Source organism: Magallana gigas, chromosome 4 (genome assembly GCF_963853765.1).
Source record: "Magallana gigas chromosome 4, xbMagGiga1.1, whole genome shotgun sequence".
Classification (NCBI taxonomy): domain Eukaryota; kingdom Metazoa; phylum Mollusca; class Bivalvia; order Ostreida; family Ostreidae; genus Magallana; species Magallana gigas.
The window spans coordinates 44777150-44797775 of NC_088856.1; the positions used below are offsets into that span (position 1 = coordinate 44777150).

A 20626-nucleotide genomic window follows, 5' to 3' on the forward strand; every position below is an offset into this window, starting at 1 on the left:
CAAGAACTATAGTGCAACTATTTGGGATATTACTATGCATACATGTACATCCTTAAATAGATTTAAAAAAATTGTAACTCTCGGACAATTGATGGACACCAAGAGGGGTTCAAAATTTAAACATTTTAAAAAACATAAAGGAAAAGTTTAAAAATGTTCTTCTCAAGAACTCCAATGTTTTAGTTTGTGGAATTTCTATGCACGCATCCTTCGCTTATGTAGATTCCTAATTGGTAAAATCGTGACCCCCGGACCAATACTGGGGCCCCAAGATGGGGTCAAAGTTTATTTTAGAAATATAAAGGTAACATGTTAAAAAATCTTCTTCTTGAGAACTACAATGCTTCAATTTGTGAGATTACTATCATGCATACAACCTTGGATAATGAAGGTTCGACAGTTTTAAAATAGTGACCCCTGGACTAATACTAGGGACCCAAGATGGGTTTAAAGTTAAATGTAGAAGTACCGGTATATATGGAAAATGTTTTAAAATCTTCTTTTCGAGAACTACAATGCATCAATTTGTCAGATAACTACGTAAGCACCCTCAAATAGTGTAGATTCGAAATTATAAAAGCCGTGACCTCAACCTAATACTGGGGCCCCAAGAAGTGTTCAAAGTTTAGCATAGAAATATAGAGGGAAAATGTTGAAAAATCTTTTTCTAGGGAACTATAATGCTTCAGCTTGTGAGATAACTATGCAAGCATCCTTAAATAATGTAGATTCCAAATAATTAAAACTTTAGCACTGGACTAATACTGTGGCCCCAAGAGGGATTCAAAGTTTAACATAGAAAGATATATTGAAAATGTTTTTAAAAAGTTTTTCTCGAGAACTATAATGCTACAGTTTGTGAGATTACTATGCAAGGATCCTCAAATTGTGTAAACTCTAATGTAGTGGAACCAAGAGTTATCTTTCTTGATGTTCTGTACAGTCTGAGAGTTATTCCTCTTGAAGTGGAACTCTTCTACGTTCAGTTTTTCAGGTTGTGTACGTGCGGTCCCACCGCAGTGCTACACATTTTCATTCCTATGTCACTATTTATGTTGTTCAAGCCAACCATAAACCTCGGACAATAAACTGGGTCCCCAGAAGGGGGTTCAATGTTTTAAATAGAAAAAGCATATGCTACGAAATGTAATGTTACAAGGAACTGCTGTTCAGGTGAGCGATGTGCCCAATGGGCCTCTTGTTGCACTCGTTCAAGATGCATTTTTTTTTTTTAGTTTTAAACAAATTTTTAAATTAGGTGTTATGTGACACCTAAAGTACATATTGTGACGTAATTATTATTAAAATAAAAAATAAAATCAAGTCTAATTTTATATCTAACAGCGTATGCAATGGGTTAGAGGGTTAACTACAAATTTGTAAGTTTTAAGTTCCAGTTCCAATAGGACTTTTTTAAATGATTACCTTTTCAAAACATAATTTTGGGTCAAATGTTGGGAAATATGAAAACTCTTATTCGGTGAAAGTATTTTGAATATAATGCACTTTATCCACGTTAATATCGACAGGTGTCACATACCACGTTAAAGGTAAATACAAATCTCTTTTATATGACATAGAATTCTGTTTCCAAGAGAATTTCTTTGACTTAAAACAAAAATGCAGATTTGCAACGATTAGGACATTTTAAAAACATATTACGATTGACTCATATTTTTCGCCCGCGAACATATAAACGAATATTTTATAAGTACAAAACATAATCAGAGGATGTTTTGTCAAATTAATATTATAAAATGTTATTTTTAAGAATGATCTATATGAAAGTATGTAGAACTTGTATATGCATAAATAATAACTTTAATAACGAAATATAAAAAAATGTAGAACATTAACATTTTTTTCCACATTCAGAAAATAAAGGAACTGAATGAAAAATATAAGAATAGAATGATAGATTACCTGGAAAATCAACGACAAAACTTGTCTGAAGTTTTGGACCAGTATCACAAAGAACAAATGGACATGATAGAAGCAATGGACAAAGAACTAATGAAAGAAGTTGAGCGTCGAAATTGTCCATCATCCGTAATTATTATCATTTCACAAAATATTTCCTCTGATTTTTGTCTTAAAAATAAAAGTTCATAACTTGATTATGAGATATGTTTTCCAGAAAGATCTTCTAGAAAAAGTTAGAGTAAATGGAGACCCGGTAAGTTATAAATCAGAATACATGTATAGGTTTTCTTACATGAATAATTATTCATTTTTTCATTGGTCAGACTGTTTTCATTATATTACTGTAACAAAAGTTTAAAAGCAAGTTTAACAACAAAAAGTCTTTTTATAAACGGTTGCAGCGATTTGTGAAAATAATTTAGAATATCCATCAAACAAAACTACTTGTGCAGTTTTTTTTTAGTTTTTTTTTTCAATTTTACATGCTTATATATGTTCAGTATAGTTATGATATGTCATTACATACTTGGGTAAATTTTAAAAAGGCATCAATATCGTTTTATAAAAAGCGACCAATAACCAATTTATTCATGGGTAAAGGAGTTACTCTCCGGTCTTAACAAACAAGCAATTTTTTTTACAGGCGATGGATGATGAAAAGCTGAAAACTATCGACGAAATGACGAACAATATCATGAAAGCAGACATAGACAAGACAGAGCTCTCCAAACTATTTTCTGAGCGTCTGACACGTGATAAGACGTTAAAAATTGCAGTAGATTTGCCTCACAGATCGGGAGCAAGCAAAGAGAATAATGAGAAATTTAAACATTTAATAGTAAGTAAACTTCACAACAAGGATCATCTACATCAGGGACCTAACATTGTACGATAACACTTTTCAAAATGACGCTTTAGATGATTTATAATAAATAATAGCAAAAAGGTTAGTTCAGCAGGTAAAGTAATAAGGCATAAAACTAGAAAAGGCAAATTTTTGGTGTAAACACTTGTTTTGATTCGAGAATTTTTACTTTAAATTAAAAATAACATTTTCTCTCTCTTTTTTTCATCATATTAAGTATCTCTTTTACACTCACTATAAAGTGTATCCTTTTTTTAAGGCAAAAAATTATAAAAACCAACCAATCTGTGTACAATCAGTGATGCGTAGAGGTTCCCACACCAGAGAAGCCTTTCTGGAGGCGAAAAACCAAGCAGAACGTCCGAGAACAACAGGATCGTTTCGCAATGCGACCTTTTTAAAACATATCCAGATTTTGTAATTTATTTCTGACATCTGAGCTAGGCAAGATAACCAGTAAACATTCAGAACAATGAAAAGTCACAGCACAGTAAAACTTCATACCATTATGTTCAGGATAAATTGACATAATATTGTTATTTCTTTACTTTTATAAATGTTATAATGCAACAAATCTATTTTATATATGTTTTATTATGTATATACATATGATTTTCGATGAATTTTCCATGTTTGATTTTAGGGGTTTTTTTATCTCGCCTGATCGTATGTGATCTTAATATGCCTCATGACTGTTTATTTAATACCATTTCATCTTGTTTGTGTTGTCTACAAATTTTCGCAAGACAAATTTCAACCAAAATTGGTACATGTATAATCAAAATGGTTCTTCAAAGAATAAGTACATGTACTAGTATGCCCTTTCGAAAGAAGATATTATTCTTCAAAAGAAAACTGATATGTAATGGTACCAATGGATCATGAAAGCTTTGATTTATAGTGTAGAGTCTATTAATAAGTATGCTCTAACATCCACCTTAAAGTTTATACGATGATTGTTGCACAGGTGGAATTCATTCTTCAACAACGGAACAGTGCATACAATTACTGACCGTTGGGCAAATTATTAAACTTTTCTCGTTCTCCTGAATATCTAATATTCTCATTCCACCTATGGAAAAGCGAAACTCTTTGGTTTAAAAAGATATGAAAATGCCAATAATAAAAATACCCCGTTGTTGATAAATCAATATGCATACGTAAGCATTAACAAGGGTATCATCGAGTTGCACTATATTATAATGTACAATAAGTTGCGTATGGCTGTTAGTTTCCAACGATGGAAAGAGAATGCGTGCTAAATAGGAGCGCCGTCAAACTTTCCTGATTCAATTTTTTTTCTTCAAAATTTATTATAGAAACTTAGGCAACGTCTGATTCCACTTTTAGATATACATAATTATGTATGTAAACTTTCACTGGTATGACTTGAATATATAGGTACTCACTAGGTTCTCTTTATTATGCTGAAATCAGCATTAGAGAGTTTGATATAGGCAACACTGACACCATTTGTTTTCTTGTCAGAAGTGCTGAAACTCGAAATAAATTAAAGTAGTTTGACTTTTGCCAGTGAAATTGTTTTATTATTATCGTGTTATAAGCGAGATACAGAGCTCACAATTCTGTGTCATGTAAACAAATATTTGTTTATGTTTGTAATGTTGGAAGTGAAATTCCAGTTCTGCACCAAACATGAATGTGATAAACGCTAGGAACTATTCAATTATGCTTAAACAAATTAGAACAGAGAGAAATCCGTTTGAAAAAGAACTTTTACCGGTATAAGGAACAAAAGTTAACAAAAACAGGGCACAAGTCTTGTTTACACGACAAAGAATTGTGAGCTCTGCATCTTGCTCATATCTCTAAGACTGACACTCAAAGGGGTATACATGTAGCGCTTTTGATATACAATTTCACATAAAATATAGCACTTTTGCAAACAATAGACATTTTCAATAATACACAATATTTAGTTAAATATATATTCAAAGAAGCGCCAATAACACAATAACCATGCTAAAATAGTCTTAACTATCTTAAACGACAACATTAAAATAGTAAGCTTTTGTTATTGATGTATGAGATAATAGTTTACAATAGAAAAAAAATTGGGTATTTGACTATTTGAACCTCTCTAAACCAAAGAAACATGATTACAATAACGTTCTACAGGTATTGTAGTACATGTTTACATTGAATTAGTTTTGGTTTAACGTGGTTTTCGTGCTGAAAATTAAAAAAATATTTCAATTAGTGTCTTTTCTAATACAATCATGTATATAGCCTTATACATGTATATTGAAAATATCAGTATCTTCTGAAAGTGTTAGATTCGTGGCCTAGTGGTAACGCGAAGGTCTTTTTAATTTTGTGGTCGCTGGATCGAATCCACCAAGTATTTTTTTTACACTTAATTGAAACATGAAAAGAAAAGAGAGATTAAATTAAACTTTAATCCTCTGGGTTTTTTTTTATAGAATTATCTTAGTTTAATTCAGTATGAGTATGAGTACATCCAATATAAACAGTTCTCTTCATTAACACTTTTTATGTACTCTATTTACACTTAGATCCATAAAATTTTGCATTTTGCTTGAACATATCACGATTCTGAATTTTTCAGAGTTTCCCGACTTTATGGCAAATCAGTTGTAACAGACACTTTTATAAATTCAGTTTCTAGGTTTCGAAAATCATAGCGACACTGGTACTTTGCGTCCAAACACGGGTGTATGCGAAATAATAGGAAAAGGCACTAAACCTCTTTTGGTTGATCATTAGAATTGGATTTCTAAATGATTATAAACACCAAAAATGAAAGAACAGGGGCGTACAAGGCGTTCTTTATCCCCCACTCGGAGCATTGAAGACGAAAGAATTTAATTCAAGTTAGAATATTAATTTTTGACTTGTATGCATTGTTTTCATCATAAATTTCACGATGGAAGTTAATATCGAGCGCAGCTCGCCGGCGCGCAGTGCCGGAGCGAAGCGAGCTCTACCGGCAAGGCATGTGTGAATAGAAAATTCGGACTAGTTGCACATTCATTCAACGGATTTTTTTGGCGTCAGTAAATCGGACCAGTAATGCATTGTTTTAATCGTCCCGGTAGTTCCCTGTAATCATGGCAATTTTTATAACTTCACACTCTCACGAGAATCAGCAAGACAATATAAAAACAATAACGATGTTACAACATACAGTCCGTGCTACCTCTAAATTTTGACCCACAATTCATAGTACCAATGGTTTCCAATCTCACGTTCTCGCGAGAATCAAAGTACAACTTTTGAGAAGCATATATAAGATGTGTAATTTTAAGAACATCATGCTTTTTCAATTAAATAAAACAGTATACTTCGCGTACTTTTATTTCTCTGGGGAGTTTTAAAGAGTCAGGCGACTTGTAACCAACGTCAGCTTTGACGTCACAATAAGCACTGATAAGGGGAAATTAATTGTAAATCTGCTGAAATGACCAAAATCCTCTCAAAATCTTGCAAAGGCTAAGCTAAAGAACAGCAGAAGAATAAGGACATTTCTTCAGATACAGGAAACAGTTGTAAATTGCACTCATTTGGATGACTGCTCATATTTATTTTATTCACTATAATTACGGTAAATTCCTGGAACGTACACGTAGCATCGCATTTTTTTAAAAGGGAGTGGGTGGGTGGATGGGTGGATGGCAGCCTCATCCAAAAAATCTTTGCAAGCAAAAAAAAAAAAAAATCATGAAAATTATAATCCTTCAGCTCTTTAGCAGTTCAATGGTTTCTTTATTTTCATTTATTACATGCAGGGGGGGGGGGGGGGGGGGCACCATGTTCTTTTAATATGATAAACAAATATTTTTAAGCGTAAATTTGAAAAAAAAAATAATTAAACATTAATTTTTAAAAAAAATCATTTTTTTTTACATGGGGGGGGGGGGGCTGTATGATGAGTCAAGTTTTATATGTAGGTTTTTAAAAAATGCCTATACTGCAAAAAAGGGGGATGAACTGATTGTAACAATCACTTTAAAAGAGGAGATACAGTGCATTGAATATTCATATATTAAAGTCTTTATTATTCAACAACATTGTATCTGAGATTAAACTACTGTTCTACTTATAAATAAATAGATTATAACAAATCTTATATACTATGAATAATGAAAATTTACTGAAAAAAAGGTATGTTTTATATTTTTTTTTTGCATTCAAGTTTTACGTTGTTAATTTTATTTTTATTGATTTATTATAAATCATTGTTTGGTCACATGCTGTGCTCGCCCCAACGGTCGCACCGTAAAACATATTATTGTGATTTCATTCTATTAACACGACATGTATATGTTTAAAATTTAAGCTGCACACCGTTTTATGCCTAAATCTTGGACCATGCACTGTTCTTAATTGAAAAAATTAGGTATAAATGGGTCCTGACTCCATCGTAAAAGTACTTTTATTTAAAGAATAAGTTAATATTGATTTTTTTTATTGGTTTATTTAAATAGAGTCTAGACCCAAAATGGGTCAAATTTATAATTTTCACCAAAAACGTTTTACTTTATTAAATACTTTTCAAACAGTTAAGTTTATTCACAAGTACTCTAATGTATCAACGTACCTCACTGTGATAAGCGGAGGCTCGTAAAACGCTTTGCTTTTTTATTTGATTATTTTGAAAAAATATCTAATACCATTTATATAATGACAACAATTACGTAATGTTCATAATCTGTACACATAATGTCGGTTAAAAATAGCGCTAGTACAGGTGTGATATGTTGTAATGCATATGCTTAGAATGCATCGAATAAAACAAAGGAGATAAGTAGCAGGTGCATTTATTATTGTATATCATGTATTTGTCAGAGAATGCAGTTCTATATCATACATGTACATGTACTAATACACAGTTTCAAATATAAAGATTTTCTATATGTTCATATGCCATTTCAAAATCCTGGGTACGGGGGATTTTTCAGGCCTTGTACGCTCTTGTCCTTTGACCAAAGTTGTGACAAACTCTATTTATTTGTTTTCATTATTTGCAATGGTTTAAGAATGTATTTCTAATAATCTGATGAGAGAGTCAGTCGTAAAGTTATAAGGCTCGAAATTCTTTGTCATGTAAACAAGGTTCATGCCCTGCTTTTGCTTACATATAGGTTCGATATGCCATGCAGTAAAAAATCTTTTTTCAAGGTAATATGTCTATCTTCTTATTAATTTTAAACATAAATAAACAGTTCGAGTGTTTATCACATTCATTTTAGGTCTAAAACTGGAATTTTCACTTCAACATTCAAAATGTAAACAAAGGCTTTGTTTATACACAACAAAAAATAGTGAGCTCTGTAACACTCTATATATCTTAACGAATGACACCCAAATTTGGTTGCAAATTAAAAATGCTTTACTGGGGCATTGTGCATATTAAAATAAAAATAAATTTTGACCAAAATCGTGACCATGCCCCTTTAACTTAAAAATAGAGAGAGAGGAGAGAGAGAGAGAGAGAGAGAGAGAGAGAGAGAGAGAGAGAGAGAGAGAGAGAGAGAGAGAGAGAGAGAGAGAGGCGAGCAAAAGAGAAAAAGAGAGAGACGGGGTTTTTGCCCTCATACCATCTCAATTCATTTATAATGATATTTCATAACCAAATGGTCATCCATTTGTTTATTAACAGTGTTCTGGTAAACTAATGAAATAGGTACATGTAAATAGATGTGGTACATGAAAATTATGTTTTATGTATAAATCCTGTGGAAATCCAATTGACCTCAGTGCATGCAACATCATGTCCTTTCTAAATGTAGACATAGAACCCAAGCATTTCATCTACATACTATAGTACTAGTATATGTCTGTGAATGTATTACATAATTCATCATGCAAAAAAGGTTCATCTTGTAATCCATTCATTCCCATGATGAACACCGCATTTCTTTAATTAGATTCACATGTATTGGATGGGAAGATCCTAGAATGCAGATTGAATTTCAATACGTCCTTGATCCATGTCTCTATAAATGACACATAGCTTAATGCCTGACTGGTCCACATTCATCCATTTATTTATAGAGCCTACTATATAACAAGTACCAAATATTGAATATGTTGACATTATGAAATATGTATACACATGTAAATGAAATAAATCTGCATTAAATCAAATAAAAAAAAAAGATTTTCTATAATATAAGCTGAGCTAGAGGTCAACTCTATCTATAAATTGTCTACCCTAGCTAGCTAGCTCTCTTCTTATTGTGTCACACAAGATACCAACAAAATAATAACCAAACATTTTTTATACACTTATATTATTTGCATTTTATTGGTCAAATAATTATAATAATATATTTTGTTCACCAGAAAACATCTTTCCACAATTGTTAGAAAATAATTTTTTTTTACCCTGATGAGACCAGTTTTGAAGATCATGATTATAATAATATGACCAAGTCAACATCTTCCACATCTAAATTAGAGACAGCACTTAATTAGAACATGCAATGCAAAAAAATATAATTTCTTTATATATAATATTTAATGTAAGAAAAGTACATATCTAATACTAATCATGTACAAGAATAGAGAGTATTATGCATTTCATATATTATATATACATATGATTTTTTTTTTAAATGGAAGAATATCTATGATTACAAAATAAGTAAGTATAAAGTGGGGGCTAATGAATTTTAATGGAGAGAAGGAAGTTAAAGAAATTCTGAATGTTATACATGGGAAAATGATAATTTACAATACAGCATTTAAATATAGCAACTTTTGTGCTCCGAATGGTGTCCGGTTATCTGGATATTATAACATTGATTTAATCATGGACATTGTATTATTTAAAAGTATTAACTCTTGTTACCTGAAATCATGGTTTATTTTCTTTCAAAAGATTAATTTTTGAGATGGAAAACGATGTACATGCATTGTTTTACTAAAAATATTTTCTTCAGAGGTTTTTAACAGTGACAGATAGTTCAAACAAAAAGCGATATGTTTTGAAAAACAAATTAGAATTTTAATGAATACTTGTAAATTATTTACAGGCCTTTTTATCTTTGACCACTGGCCAATAAATACACTGTATTACAGTTAGCACTATACATTGATGACATACTGAAATGACACACAAATTCAGATAATTTCAAATGAAAACAGAAACACATACAGAAACAGAGTTATTAAACACCCTAATGGTTTCAAAGTTATATATGTACCTATAAATAATATCCTATTTCAAACACTGGTGGAATCTATAAAAATATCTTTATTTCAAAAAAAATATATATCATAAGAAAAAAATAACTTTCAAATAATGTTCATTCACTCCCTTAATCTAGAAACCATCCAATATTTGTGTAGATTTCATATGCTCAAAATGCTTCTGTGAGAGGTTCGTTTACGGCTTTACAGCAGCCATATGTTTACAACCATGTGTTTACAGCCGGTTTACAGCTGGAAGTTTGAGGCTCCCTGACGCTTTGTGGACTGGGAGTATTCGGAGTATGCAGCGACATGCTCTTGGTCTGGAACCGTCACGACGGGCTGTATCGGCATGGAGCGCTTAGACATAGTTTCTGCTGAGTATCCGTTCAGGTCAGCTAGGAATGAAAAATGATATAACCGTCATTTTAAAAGCAACTGAAATCAATATTGTAAAGGGCAATATTTTAAAAGGACGCTGGAGTATCAATAGATTACTATTACCCATCATATATATACCCATTTTTTTTTATATTATTAAAAAACTGCATTTTATTATAGCCTTAAACTTTTGTTTCACTATTAAGGAAAAACCCAACAAGTTTAGCTTTAGATTTTTTACATTATCTTTATCTCTTCTCAACTTGTACATGTAGGATATATAAAAATAGTCTGAAAATAATCCATTTATACAATATTTACATGGGCATCATGCAGTGTCTGACTGGATTCATAATAACATACTCATCATTTGTGTTCATAATAATTAATGGCCCACTAAGATTTAAATGAGCATTTTAAAGTGATAGTGAACAAAAAACTGTTGGCTCACACAGAGATGGAACCTCCCCCATCTATAAGTTCAGGACATAGACAAATATTACACTCCAAACTTAAGGTATATACATGTACATGTATGTAACACCACCCTAACCTATGAAACAGTTTTGTTTACTGGAAATCTCCTGCATCAAGTCTGCTGCAAGTAAAAATTGCAGCTAACAAAATTGTTTGCACAAAAAATTCATGTATGCATAGGATTGCTGCTTTAAAGAACTGATGCAGAAGAATTAAGAGCTTTAATATTTTTTTAAATTCAAAATAAATGTTTGCAGGAATGTCTGCAGCAAACTTATGATATCTACATATTTGCAGATTTTCAAAGACATTTTTTGGTAAGAACACTCCCCCTTCCAACTGAATCAGTAAAGACAGTTCCTGGTATACACAGATTAGTACATACCATGGTAGATACTTTATAAAATCTTCATCTGTACCGTATTAAATAAGTCTATATATGATGTTGAATGAAAAAAGTGTATGGTTTTATATTAAAAACCTTTTACATTGCAAATTACTATTACCTTAATTTTTGCAAACTTTGAGACATATGGGGGAAAAAAAATATTCAATATACATGTGCACTTTAAATTTTACTTACATTTAGTGACAGCTCCAGATGCTGTGCTGTAATCCAGCTTTGCCCGCTTGGCAGCAAGGAAGAAAGCCAAAATGGAGAGAATAGCAGCATCGAAGATTCCGAGAATGGCCAGGATGTAAGCCCACCTGATGTTACACGCCCCGAGGCGGTACTCCCCCGAGGACTCACCGCAGATCTGTCTGACCTCGTACTGGTTCCAGCCACTGGGGTAGATCACACAGGCCAAGAACATGAAGACCGCTATGAAAAAAATATGATATATATTTATTTATATGCAAGAGAAAAAATACGCTTAGATGTTTATAAAACTTAATTTAATATGATCATGAAATTGCACTTCTTGAATGACATTATAAAAGTGGGCAGATTGCACATTGTGACATTATACAAGTGTACAGTGCATGCATGTACTTTTACCATATTGCTTCATTATAAAAAATGAATTTACTTCAGTGATAATTATATATCAATTCGATCACCACTTTGAGGAAAAATTGGGTTTATCTCATACTGATATATATTGCAAGGGCAATACATTTCCAACTGACACACCCTAACAGATAAGGGTACCCCACCCAACACTGCGTTTGCTGTCTTACTATAGGTTGGTTGGGGGCATCTTAGTAAGCTGGCAATTTTACCAAAATGTGCACATATTGAAATTTTCTGAATTCAGGCATGTGTTCCACCCTAATATGATTTAAATTCTCAATTGTTAGCTTCAATATTCAATCTTCTATTTTTCTTTTATTTCTGTTTTCCTTTTATTTTGGGGTAACTTTATCTCTTATATATCTTTCATTCAAGTTGCTATTTTTGTGTAATTTGATGAGTAGACATTTAATATTTTACTGCAATAGTTACATAACTTCTTTTTAGTAGCTAGGCTACACATTACTGGTATATATATGGTGATTTCTATGTGCACATATATATATATATATATATATATATATATATATATATATATATATATATATATATATATATATATATATATATATATATATATATATATTATACACATGTAGTTTTCTTTTTAAATAAATCTCATGAGCAGATTCATAATTGCATTTAAGAGGAAAAATTCATGCAAATGTGGTAGATCGGGATTTTGTTTATATTCAATATTATTAGTATTCTGATCCCGATGTGATTTATTCTCTTACTTTGGTATAATGCCCACTTTATAAAAATAGCCAATACTTTAATGACAGATCTCTTTTCCATATAAAAAGTTGTGCAAGTCCTTATTTGACGAGGGAGACAGCTGGTTTCACTATCTATATTTCTCCAGAGTCCCTAGCTGTCTCGTCTGTCTATTTGAGGTCCCTGTTAAAGTTTAAGGTTTTAGGGTTAGGGGATTTTAAATACTTGATAGAGACTTGTTTGTTCTTATTTTGTTGTAATAAATTTACAAAAGGTTGCTAATTTTAGTTTTCATTTACTTTGAGCTTGGTTTATTATATCTGGTTTATCTATTTTGAGAGAAAAGTGGTTTTCAAACTTTATTTATAAATTAGTAATTAAAAATTTAATTCTTAATGTAGAGGTCAGATTCAGTCTCAAAACAAAAATAAACACAACACGAAGTACTGATAAAAACCTATACGGCACTGCAGACCTGCTAATTCATTTAATTTATTTAATTTCCATTGGACTTCAGCATCAAATATTAGTTTTCATACTCAGGCACACACCTACATGAACCACGTGTAAAAATCAGACGTACGTATCAAAGAATATCGATCGTCAAAGGTGAATGGTGAATTCGAATTTAAATGCCCAATAAGCCATGTAATTTTCAAAGTTGGTCTAGCTGACTCAGAATGTTTAACTTTTTGTAGCATATCAAATAACAGTTTCTGTTAACTTTTCCTTAGTACGAGTTGATGTGTGGGAGTCTTATATTTATTCATGCACTTATACATTTAAGAGCTCTAATACAGCTCTTAATTGCCACCTCTGCTGACTGCATTTTTCGAAATCTTAACTGTCCCAAATTCTGGACTAGCTAAACCGATCAATGATCAAGTTCATTCCCTTAGTAGGAGCTAATAATTGGTTTTTGAAGACTTAACCTATATTCATGATAGTAAACAGTTTGTAAAAATGATTGATGATCTTTCAGGCTTTGTAAATATCAAGAAATTCCTTTCACATACGATATTAGATTTAATATTCAATTCATAAATCTTATAACCTTATTTTTATATCTTTAAAAATAATGAATTTAAACATACACTGTATAGCACTATTTAGAGTGCACGTCCATTCCAGGAAATCTATTTAAATACATTTCTAAATTGATGTTGAATCAATGTGTGGAATTGCGAGAATCATGCACTCCTCACAGATTAATATATTATTTTGACAGTTGTGCTTTCTCTCTTTCCACCTTCTCCTTTCTTAAATGCTCTCTCTCTCTCTCTCTCCTCTCTCTCTCTCTCTCTCTCTCATGTAATAACATGAATGAATTCAGAAATAGTACTCAAGGGGGATGGGTTATGGGGCTATGGAGGGGGGGGGGGGGGTCAGAGGCCTATTTTCAGTAATTTTACAATGAATCTTTAATACATGTAAATTTGAATACCCCTTGTTATATACATGTATAATTATAGTCTGCATAGATCTCTAGATCTTCTATCTGAAGAACTGAATGAAGGAGTAAGATCTATAGGAATCCAGGCATTGTAAAACTATAAAGTTTCACATTTTTAGTATCATAATATCTCTTTTGATTCAAAGTTTGATTACAAATTCAGTCTAAATCTCTGTCAAAACATCTAAATCAAAATATTTAAAATATTGAGTGCCTAAATAAACCTATAATACATTAATATTGCAATATAAACTACTGCTAAACAATAAAGTTAATTTTTACATAAAAAGAAGCCACAAAACAAAGATTAAATTGTGACTCGGGCATGAGTGTTAAATGATTTTTTTTTAAATAGTAAGTAAGTATGTAAGTAATAAAGAGATATACATGCCAATATTACAAGTAAAATTTCATATAGGTAAAAAAACATAAAATATTGGCATCCTGCCTTAAAAGACACATGAGACACTAAAAATAGGACAGATTATATTCATGCAAATACATTTATTTTCTCAATGTCTATTATTGCATATAAATGCATTTAGTGTTAAAGAATTATACAGACATGTTTGCTGACAAAATCTTTGCATGGATTTTGTATGCTCATATAAGACTAATTTGCTTGCACATGCAATACGGTATAATTCTTTATTTAAATGTTCATTCCATTTAATATGTTTAATCAAATTCAGGTACACATTTAGCATCACTTATAATTCAGATGACATTCATCTAAATAGGTATATATGTAAGTGAAAGGTAGTGGGGGAGGGGGTGCATTGAGGGCAATTAACAGGTCAAGGGACCAATCGCCTAAATTGGATATGATATAATAGCCCGTTTGGGGTATAATACCCAAATTTATATAATACCCACAATTGATGAGAAATCTTTACATGCATTGTTCAAAGGACAGTTCATATAAGTTGAAAACTATTAAAAGAAATAGTTAATCAAGTTTCTCTGAATAGCTTAATAAAGCTATACAGCTTATTGAAGCTATTTAGCTAAATCAAGAGATTGTACGGGACCAGCATTGGTCTTACCACCTTGAAATTATTTTTAAAAAATTCAACCTTTACTAAAAAAAGAAAATAATCAACAGATAATGTGTTAATGTGTTCCTGTGGTACTGGTTCCTCTATAAATCAATTCTGAGATATGATCTGTGAATGTGTGGAGGAGGGGGGGGGGGGGGGGGTGCTCTACTAGCAAAAATGCCCATACTTGGACAATACAATTTTCATTCGAATTTTTCATTTTATTCAAAAACATGAAAAAATGATTTTGGTCGTTTTACCTACTGACAGCAGATTACATGACATTCACTTAATTTGTTTTATCTAGTGGTCAGCACAAATTTAAATCTCCCGCCACGAGAAAAACCAGTTTCGAGGTGTGAATCGCTATTCAAATATCGTCCAAAACTTAACCAAAAAAACATGAATGATTCGCAAGACTCACCTGAAATCAGTTCCATAATACCGCAAAAGTAGAAGACGAATGTTTTCTTGAAGCAGAAGAAAAGCAACAAAGCAGCCACAGTGATCAACATTAGGAGGGCCGAAACTCCAACGAAAAACGTCGTGGCTCGGAAAGAATCATTGAGAATGGAATCAAAAGTGGTAAAAGACCCACTGCACACGTAGATTCCCTGGGAGTTGTCGGGGTAGCAGTGCTGGAACACACCAACGTGGCCAAACCCCGGAGACGAGGGGGTATCTCCAATCCATTGTGGCTGGACGAAGGCCACGAGATTCAGAATACACCAAATAATAGAAAGTAGCCCCCACAGAACGCATATAGCGCGATACTCCCTCATATACCGAAAATGGTAGACCCTAGCTGTCTCTGGGTTGAATTTCTGCTCCATGGCTCTCAGTTTCTCACGGCTCTACGTGCTGGTCAGTATTGAGCCGTCGATCGGGTTCCAGAGAATGGGGTGAGGTCAGCTAGCGCTCTTCTGCCGGTTTAGAGAGTCTTAAGAATTGATTGGGCTAAGAATAGATTCCTAACGTGGGCCAACTGGTCTGACAACTTTTTCTCTATTTATAGCGTGGGTTTCGACCAATCGTAGCGAGGAGATTTACCTGTGGCACACCTGAATGAACACGTTTGTCAACTTTAGTAACACACGTGGGGGTTGATTGTTTATGTTGTCAATGCCGGCCGTGCAGTGCTGGACGATTCTTGTAGATTAGGATGAGAGATAACTAATTAATATTATGATAATTAATTAATATTGTCTCATCACCCCACCCAGCCCCTTCAAATTTTAAACCGGACTATACTACAAGTCTATCATTTCCAGGAATGGATTTAATTGAAAATAAATGGAAAGGGGGACATTATTTAGTACTTGGAAATCTGTTTAAAATAAGAGACTTGTTTTCAATAGATATATAGGGAATTGGGTGTGTGAGAAGGGGGGGGGGGTGACATCCAAAGATAAAATAAAGGTTTTTTAAAATTTTAAAACGGGCATATATTTCATATCGTTATGGTTTTATTCGTATGAATACTAATTATGTTCATGCATTCACATCAGATGAATGTGAATATTCATGTATATACGTATGAATAGAGATTAAAACGTGTAATTTGTTAATTTCGTTGCATGTGCGGATCCAGAATATTTATTCGGAGCGAGATGTTATAAGTGCTACAAGAGTATGTCTTTTACAATATTGAAATTGAATAAATTGGTTTGAATTGAAAAAGGGATCCAATTATGCCTATTGTCAGAATTTTTACTTCGTAAATTTATTCATTTTGAATTTTCCATAGCTAGGAACATTCCTCTCCCGACCCCTTCTCTAGTTCCACGCATGATTTTGCCGTCAGTTTAATTTACATAAATATATATATATATATACTTTTACCTTAAAAGTTGAAGTTTTGCAGGTTTGTTTCCTTTGTTTTCTATAGTTCATATTTTAGCAGTTTATTAAAAAATGTATATAGTGGTGTGTCTAGAATCTATGAGGAGGATTAGGAATAAACATGTAGCTCAATGTGTTAAAAAAATATTAAATTGCAATGTAATATCCAGGGCTTTTTAAGCAACATTTGATTGAGTTTTTTTCCTCTTTAAACTTACCTGTGCTTAATTGACTGTTGGCTTCCATTAAAAGTTGACACAATTTATTTGCAGTTCGAGGGACATGTCGTTAAAATGAATATATCCATATACACACATTTTTCTTGGTAAATTTCCTAAACTGAAATTTATATTTTAAGCAAGTTTAAGCAGTAAAATGGTTCCGTTTCTCAAAATTACTTAAATGGATTTTTTAAACTTGAAATCTACACCATTAATCAATCATCCTTTAAAATTCATATTTCTTCATAAATACGTGTTTATGGGTTTCAGTATTTGTATCGTTGTCCGGCTGTTAACGAATCTTAATCTTAAAATTGAATTTTAATATAAATTCAATGTTGCGAATGTTAAATCACAATTTTTTTTCTATTAATTACATTATATGACTTAATTCGATCTCCACATATCGATAACGACAAAGAAATATAAGTTGCCCCCCCCCCCACCCACCCCACACTATCCGCTTTCATCTATAAAATTCAATTCTAAAAAAATGTTTTCAATATTTTTCTATTCCGAATTATCAATTATGCATCTTTCCACCAACGCATTTATTGATATCCTATAGCTAAGTATTAACTTTTTAGTATTTTACTACATGATGGATAATCAGAGTTAAAAAAATATGGTTCTAATACTGTATGGTTCGGATACCTTAAGAAAAATAAACTTACATATGTAACTGAACTGAATGGTATTAGAAACTGATAGAGGTATCTAATTACATTAAGATCTGCTCGATTTGAATGCTACACGCGGTAAACGGATTTATTTATTTTATATGGATAACAATGAATCACACGAAGTCGATTGTTTTGTTTAAATTTGTAATACACTATACGATTTCATGTAAGATTTACCTGGGCTTTCATTGTAAGCTGAAATCGACAATAAGTGATTAAATATTTTTCCTAGAGCGATACTTTTAAGAATGAATAGGACGAAATGGCCTTGGAAATGATTTTGGGGTTTAAAATAACTGGTAAATTGTAAAACCGGTTCACAATAGAAGACTCGCACCTTACAATGATTTATTTTTACATTTCTAGTCGTCTTTTCAAATTCTGCATTATAAGTATTTTCTTTATACACAAAAAAACTTCTTTTTCTTTCTTACTTAAACCTATATAAAAATTCCTTCCTAAATTGCAAGAAAAACGACATATGCTTCTGTGAACATTGCCCATTCTCTCCATTTATCTGTCTGTCTGATTTTGTCTGTCTGTTTCTCTCTCTCTCTCTCTCTCTCTCTCTCTCTCTCTCTCTCTCTCTCTCTCTCTCTCTCTCTCTCTCTCTCTCTCTCTTAATTTGCAAATGGACCAACATCTCGGTTGTCCTCTTCCAATGTTCTGATTCAATTAACAGTATACGGGTCTTGCTATATCCTACCCAATTTGTTGGTATCTCTGTGACCCCGGGTCATACCTGTACATTAAGGTGTTGTTTTGTGTCCAGATTCTTTCAAGCAGTAAGTCTACCGTCTAAGCTATAACCTAAAAAAACCCCCAAACATGGATATTTCATGGGGAAAATGAAAACACGTTTAGTACGATTGACTGTGCATGTACAGTATAGTTTAAAATCATGAAATAAAATCGAAACTTTAATTTGCTCGATATGAAATATTTTATCTGTATTAACGCGGTTTTTAGATCTAACGACCATATCGCAAGCTCCCGGCATTATACAAGTATAATACTTATTTTTCCCTGATAAAAAATGATATACCCTTAACTCTGCATAATTAGATAGGGTGCGTATATTTGTGAGAAAAAAAGACGTCAGGTGCATCGGAACTATACAGGTGGAAAAAAAATCCCTGAACAAGGCGTCGAGGTTTTTGTATGTAGGCCGCAGATGACAATCGTATGATCGACTCAGAGGTATACACAGAAGTCCATGCATGGGTTTAATACATGTAAAAAAAATATTTAGAGTGAAACGTATGATTGTGTAGACTTAAATTTATTTCGGATATGACGGTTTATCACAAAATTTGTTTGTCAAACGGGTCAAAGCACATATTGTATGACAAGAAAATAAACCCCACACGAAAGAACTATATATGATAAGAGTTAAATTTGGCCCCCATAATTCGCCATTTTTTAAGTGTTTCGGGTACAATAAAATGTTAAATAATTTTTTAGAAGAGTTCATATAAAATATATTTTTCATCTATTTATTTGATTTATTTGCCCTCACTGGCAGTATATGACGTTAGAAGTGACGCCATTTCTATAATTCAATCAAAATCGGCCAACAATTGACATTTTTCTTATATATTTACGAATGGGAAATATAGAGCACATGCTTGAACAAGGAAATTTTTTTTGTCACTTATTAGTCTTGGCTAGATACATCTCTGATTAAAATATTTTATTTGTTCAAGAACGCGCTCTATGTTTTCGGAAGGAAAAACTGCTTGAAAACAAGCTGTTTTACGCTAAAAAATGCAAAAATGGCGGAAAAAGGTTGTCTTTACAATGTCATATTTCTAAATTGTGGGCACTTGAACCAAAATGAATATTATGTAAACACATCACATACATATCTGTATTAAGAAAACAAAGAATGATAGTAAAATGATGATGTTCATTTTAGGGTGCCATTTTAGGCCCTTATCATATATAGTCCTTTAAAAAAAAAAACCCAAAAAACAAACAAACAAAAAACATGTACATGTACCTGTACAGATGTATGAATTGTGTATATAATTCAATACTTGGTATTTGTTTGACAATATACATTATTATACTTTCATGTTAAATACTGAAATCTGATTGGTTTAGACGCAGTTGATAATCCGTTCTATTACCCTCAGCGTTAGCAACACACTTAGCAACGGGTAACACAACGAATTGTTACATGCGCGTAAATTATGCGCGTACGGTTGGCCGTGGAATTCACGTCATTTCTATATAAAAGCAGTAAAACATCTATAAAATGAAGACATTCAGTATAATAAAATAAATAGTGCCTGTTTGGGAGGAAAACAGTTGAAATTGACACCCCTCGAAAACCAATGTCAACCTCCGCTTCGCGTCGGTTGACAATGGTTTTCTCGGGGTTTCAATTTCAACTGTTACTCTACCAAACAGGCAATATTCATATAGTGTACGTGTCACGGTGTGACATTCAATCTTTCGGACTATTTTTAATTATTGTGTAAATTAACTTTTTCGGACTCTGTGTTAATTGCTACAAAAACTTTTCATCTATTTCGACAACTGTTTTATAAACGTCATAAATTCCGCGCAGCATTAATCCCACCTGAGGCACAATCAGTGATGGACAGCTAATCTTTTAATTGATTTCTGTTTATGTTTATTTACACTTAAGCTTCTTTCATCTTATTAATCCTTTTATGTACATGCTGTCAAAATGTCCCGAGTTACTCAATAGCTGTTTGATAATTGATTTACTTACATCTGTACTTCTTATGTTAATCCTTCATTGTGTTGTTCAATTGTTCATTATATATTATTCTGAATTGTAAATTATAGTCAGTTGGAA

At 32.2% G+C, this 20626-nt stretch overlaps 2 protein-coding genes across 2 annotated transcripts; one reads left to right on the top strand and one right to left on the bottom strand.

Moving 5' to 3' along the window:
• The first annotated feature begins 1879 nt into the window (after positions 1-1879).
• LOC109620875 (uncharacterized) lies at positions 1880-4061 on the top strand. The gene is made up of 4 exons (XM_066080831.1): positions 1880-2049; positions 2138-2176; positions 2567-2761; positions 3048-4061. Exons 1-4 carry the CDS (start codon positions 1912-1914, stop codon positions 3207-3209), a joined length of 534 nt encoding a protein of 177 aa, XP_065936903.1. The 5' UTR covers positions 1880-1911; the 3' UTR covers positions 3210-4061.
• Positions 4062-10076: 6015 nt separating this feature from the next.
• Positions 10077-16020, bottom strand: LOC117682434 (LHFPL tetraspan subfamily member 3 protein). The gene is made up of 3 exons (XM_034449957.2): positions 15475-16020; positions 11409-11648; positions 10077-10365 (listed from the first exon to the last, which is right to left on the bottom strand). Exons 1-3 carry the CDS (start codon positions 15881-15883, stop codon positions 10214-10216), a joined length of 801 nt encoding a protein of 266 aa, XP_034305848.2. The 5' UTR covers positions 15884-16020; the 3' UTR covers positions 10077-10213.
• Positions 16021-20626: the final 4606 nt, after the last annotated feature.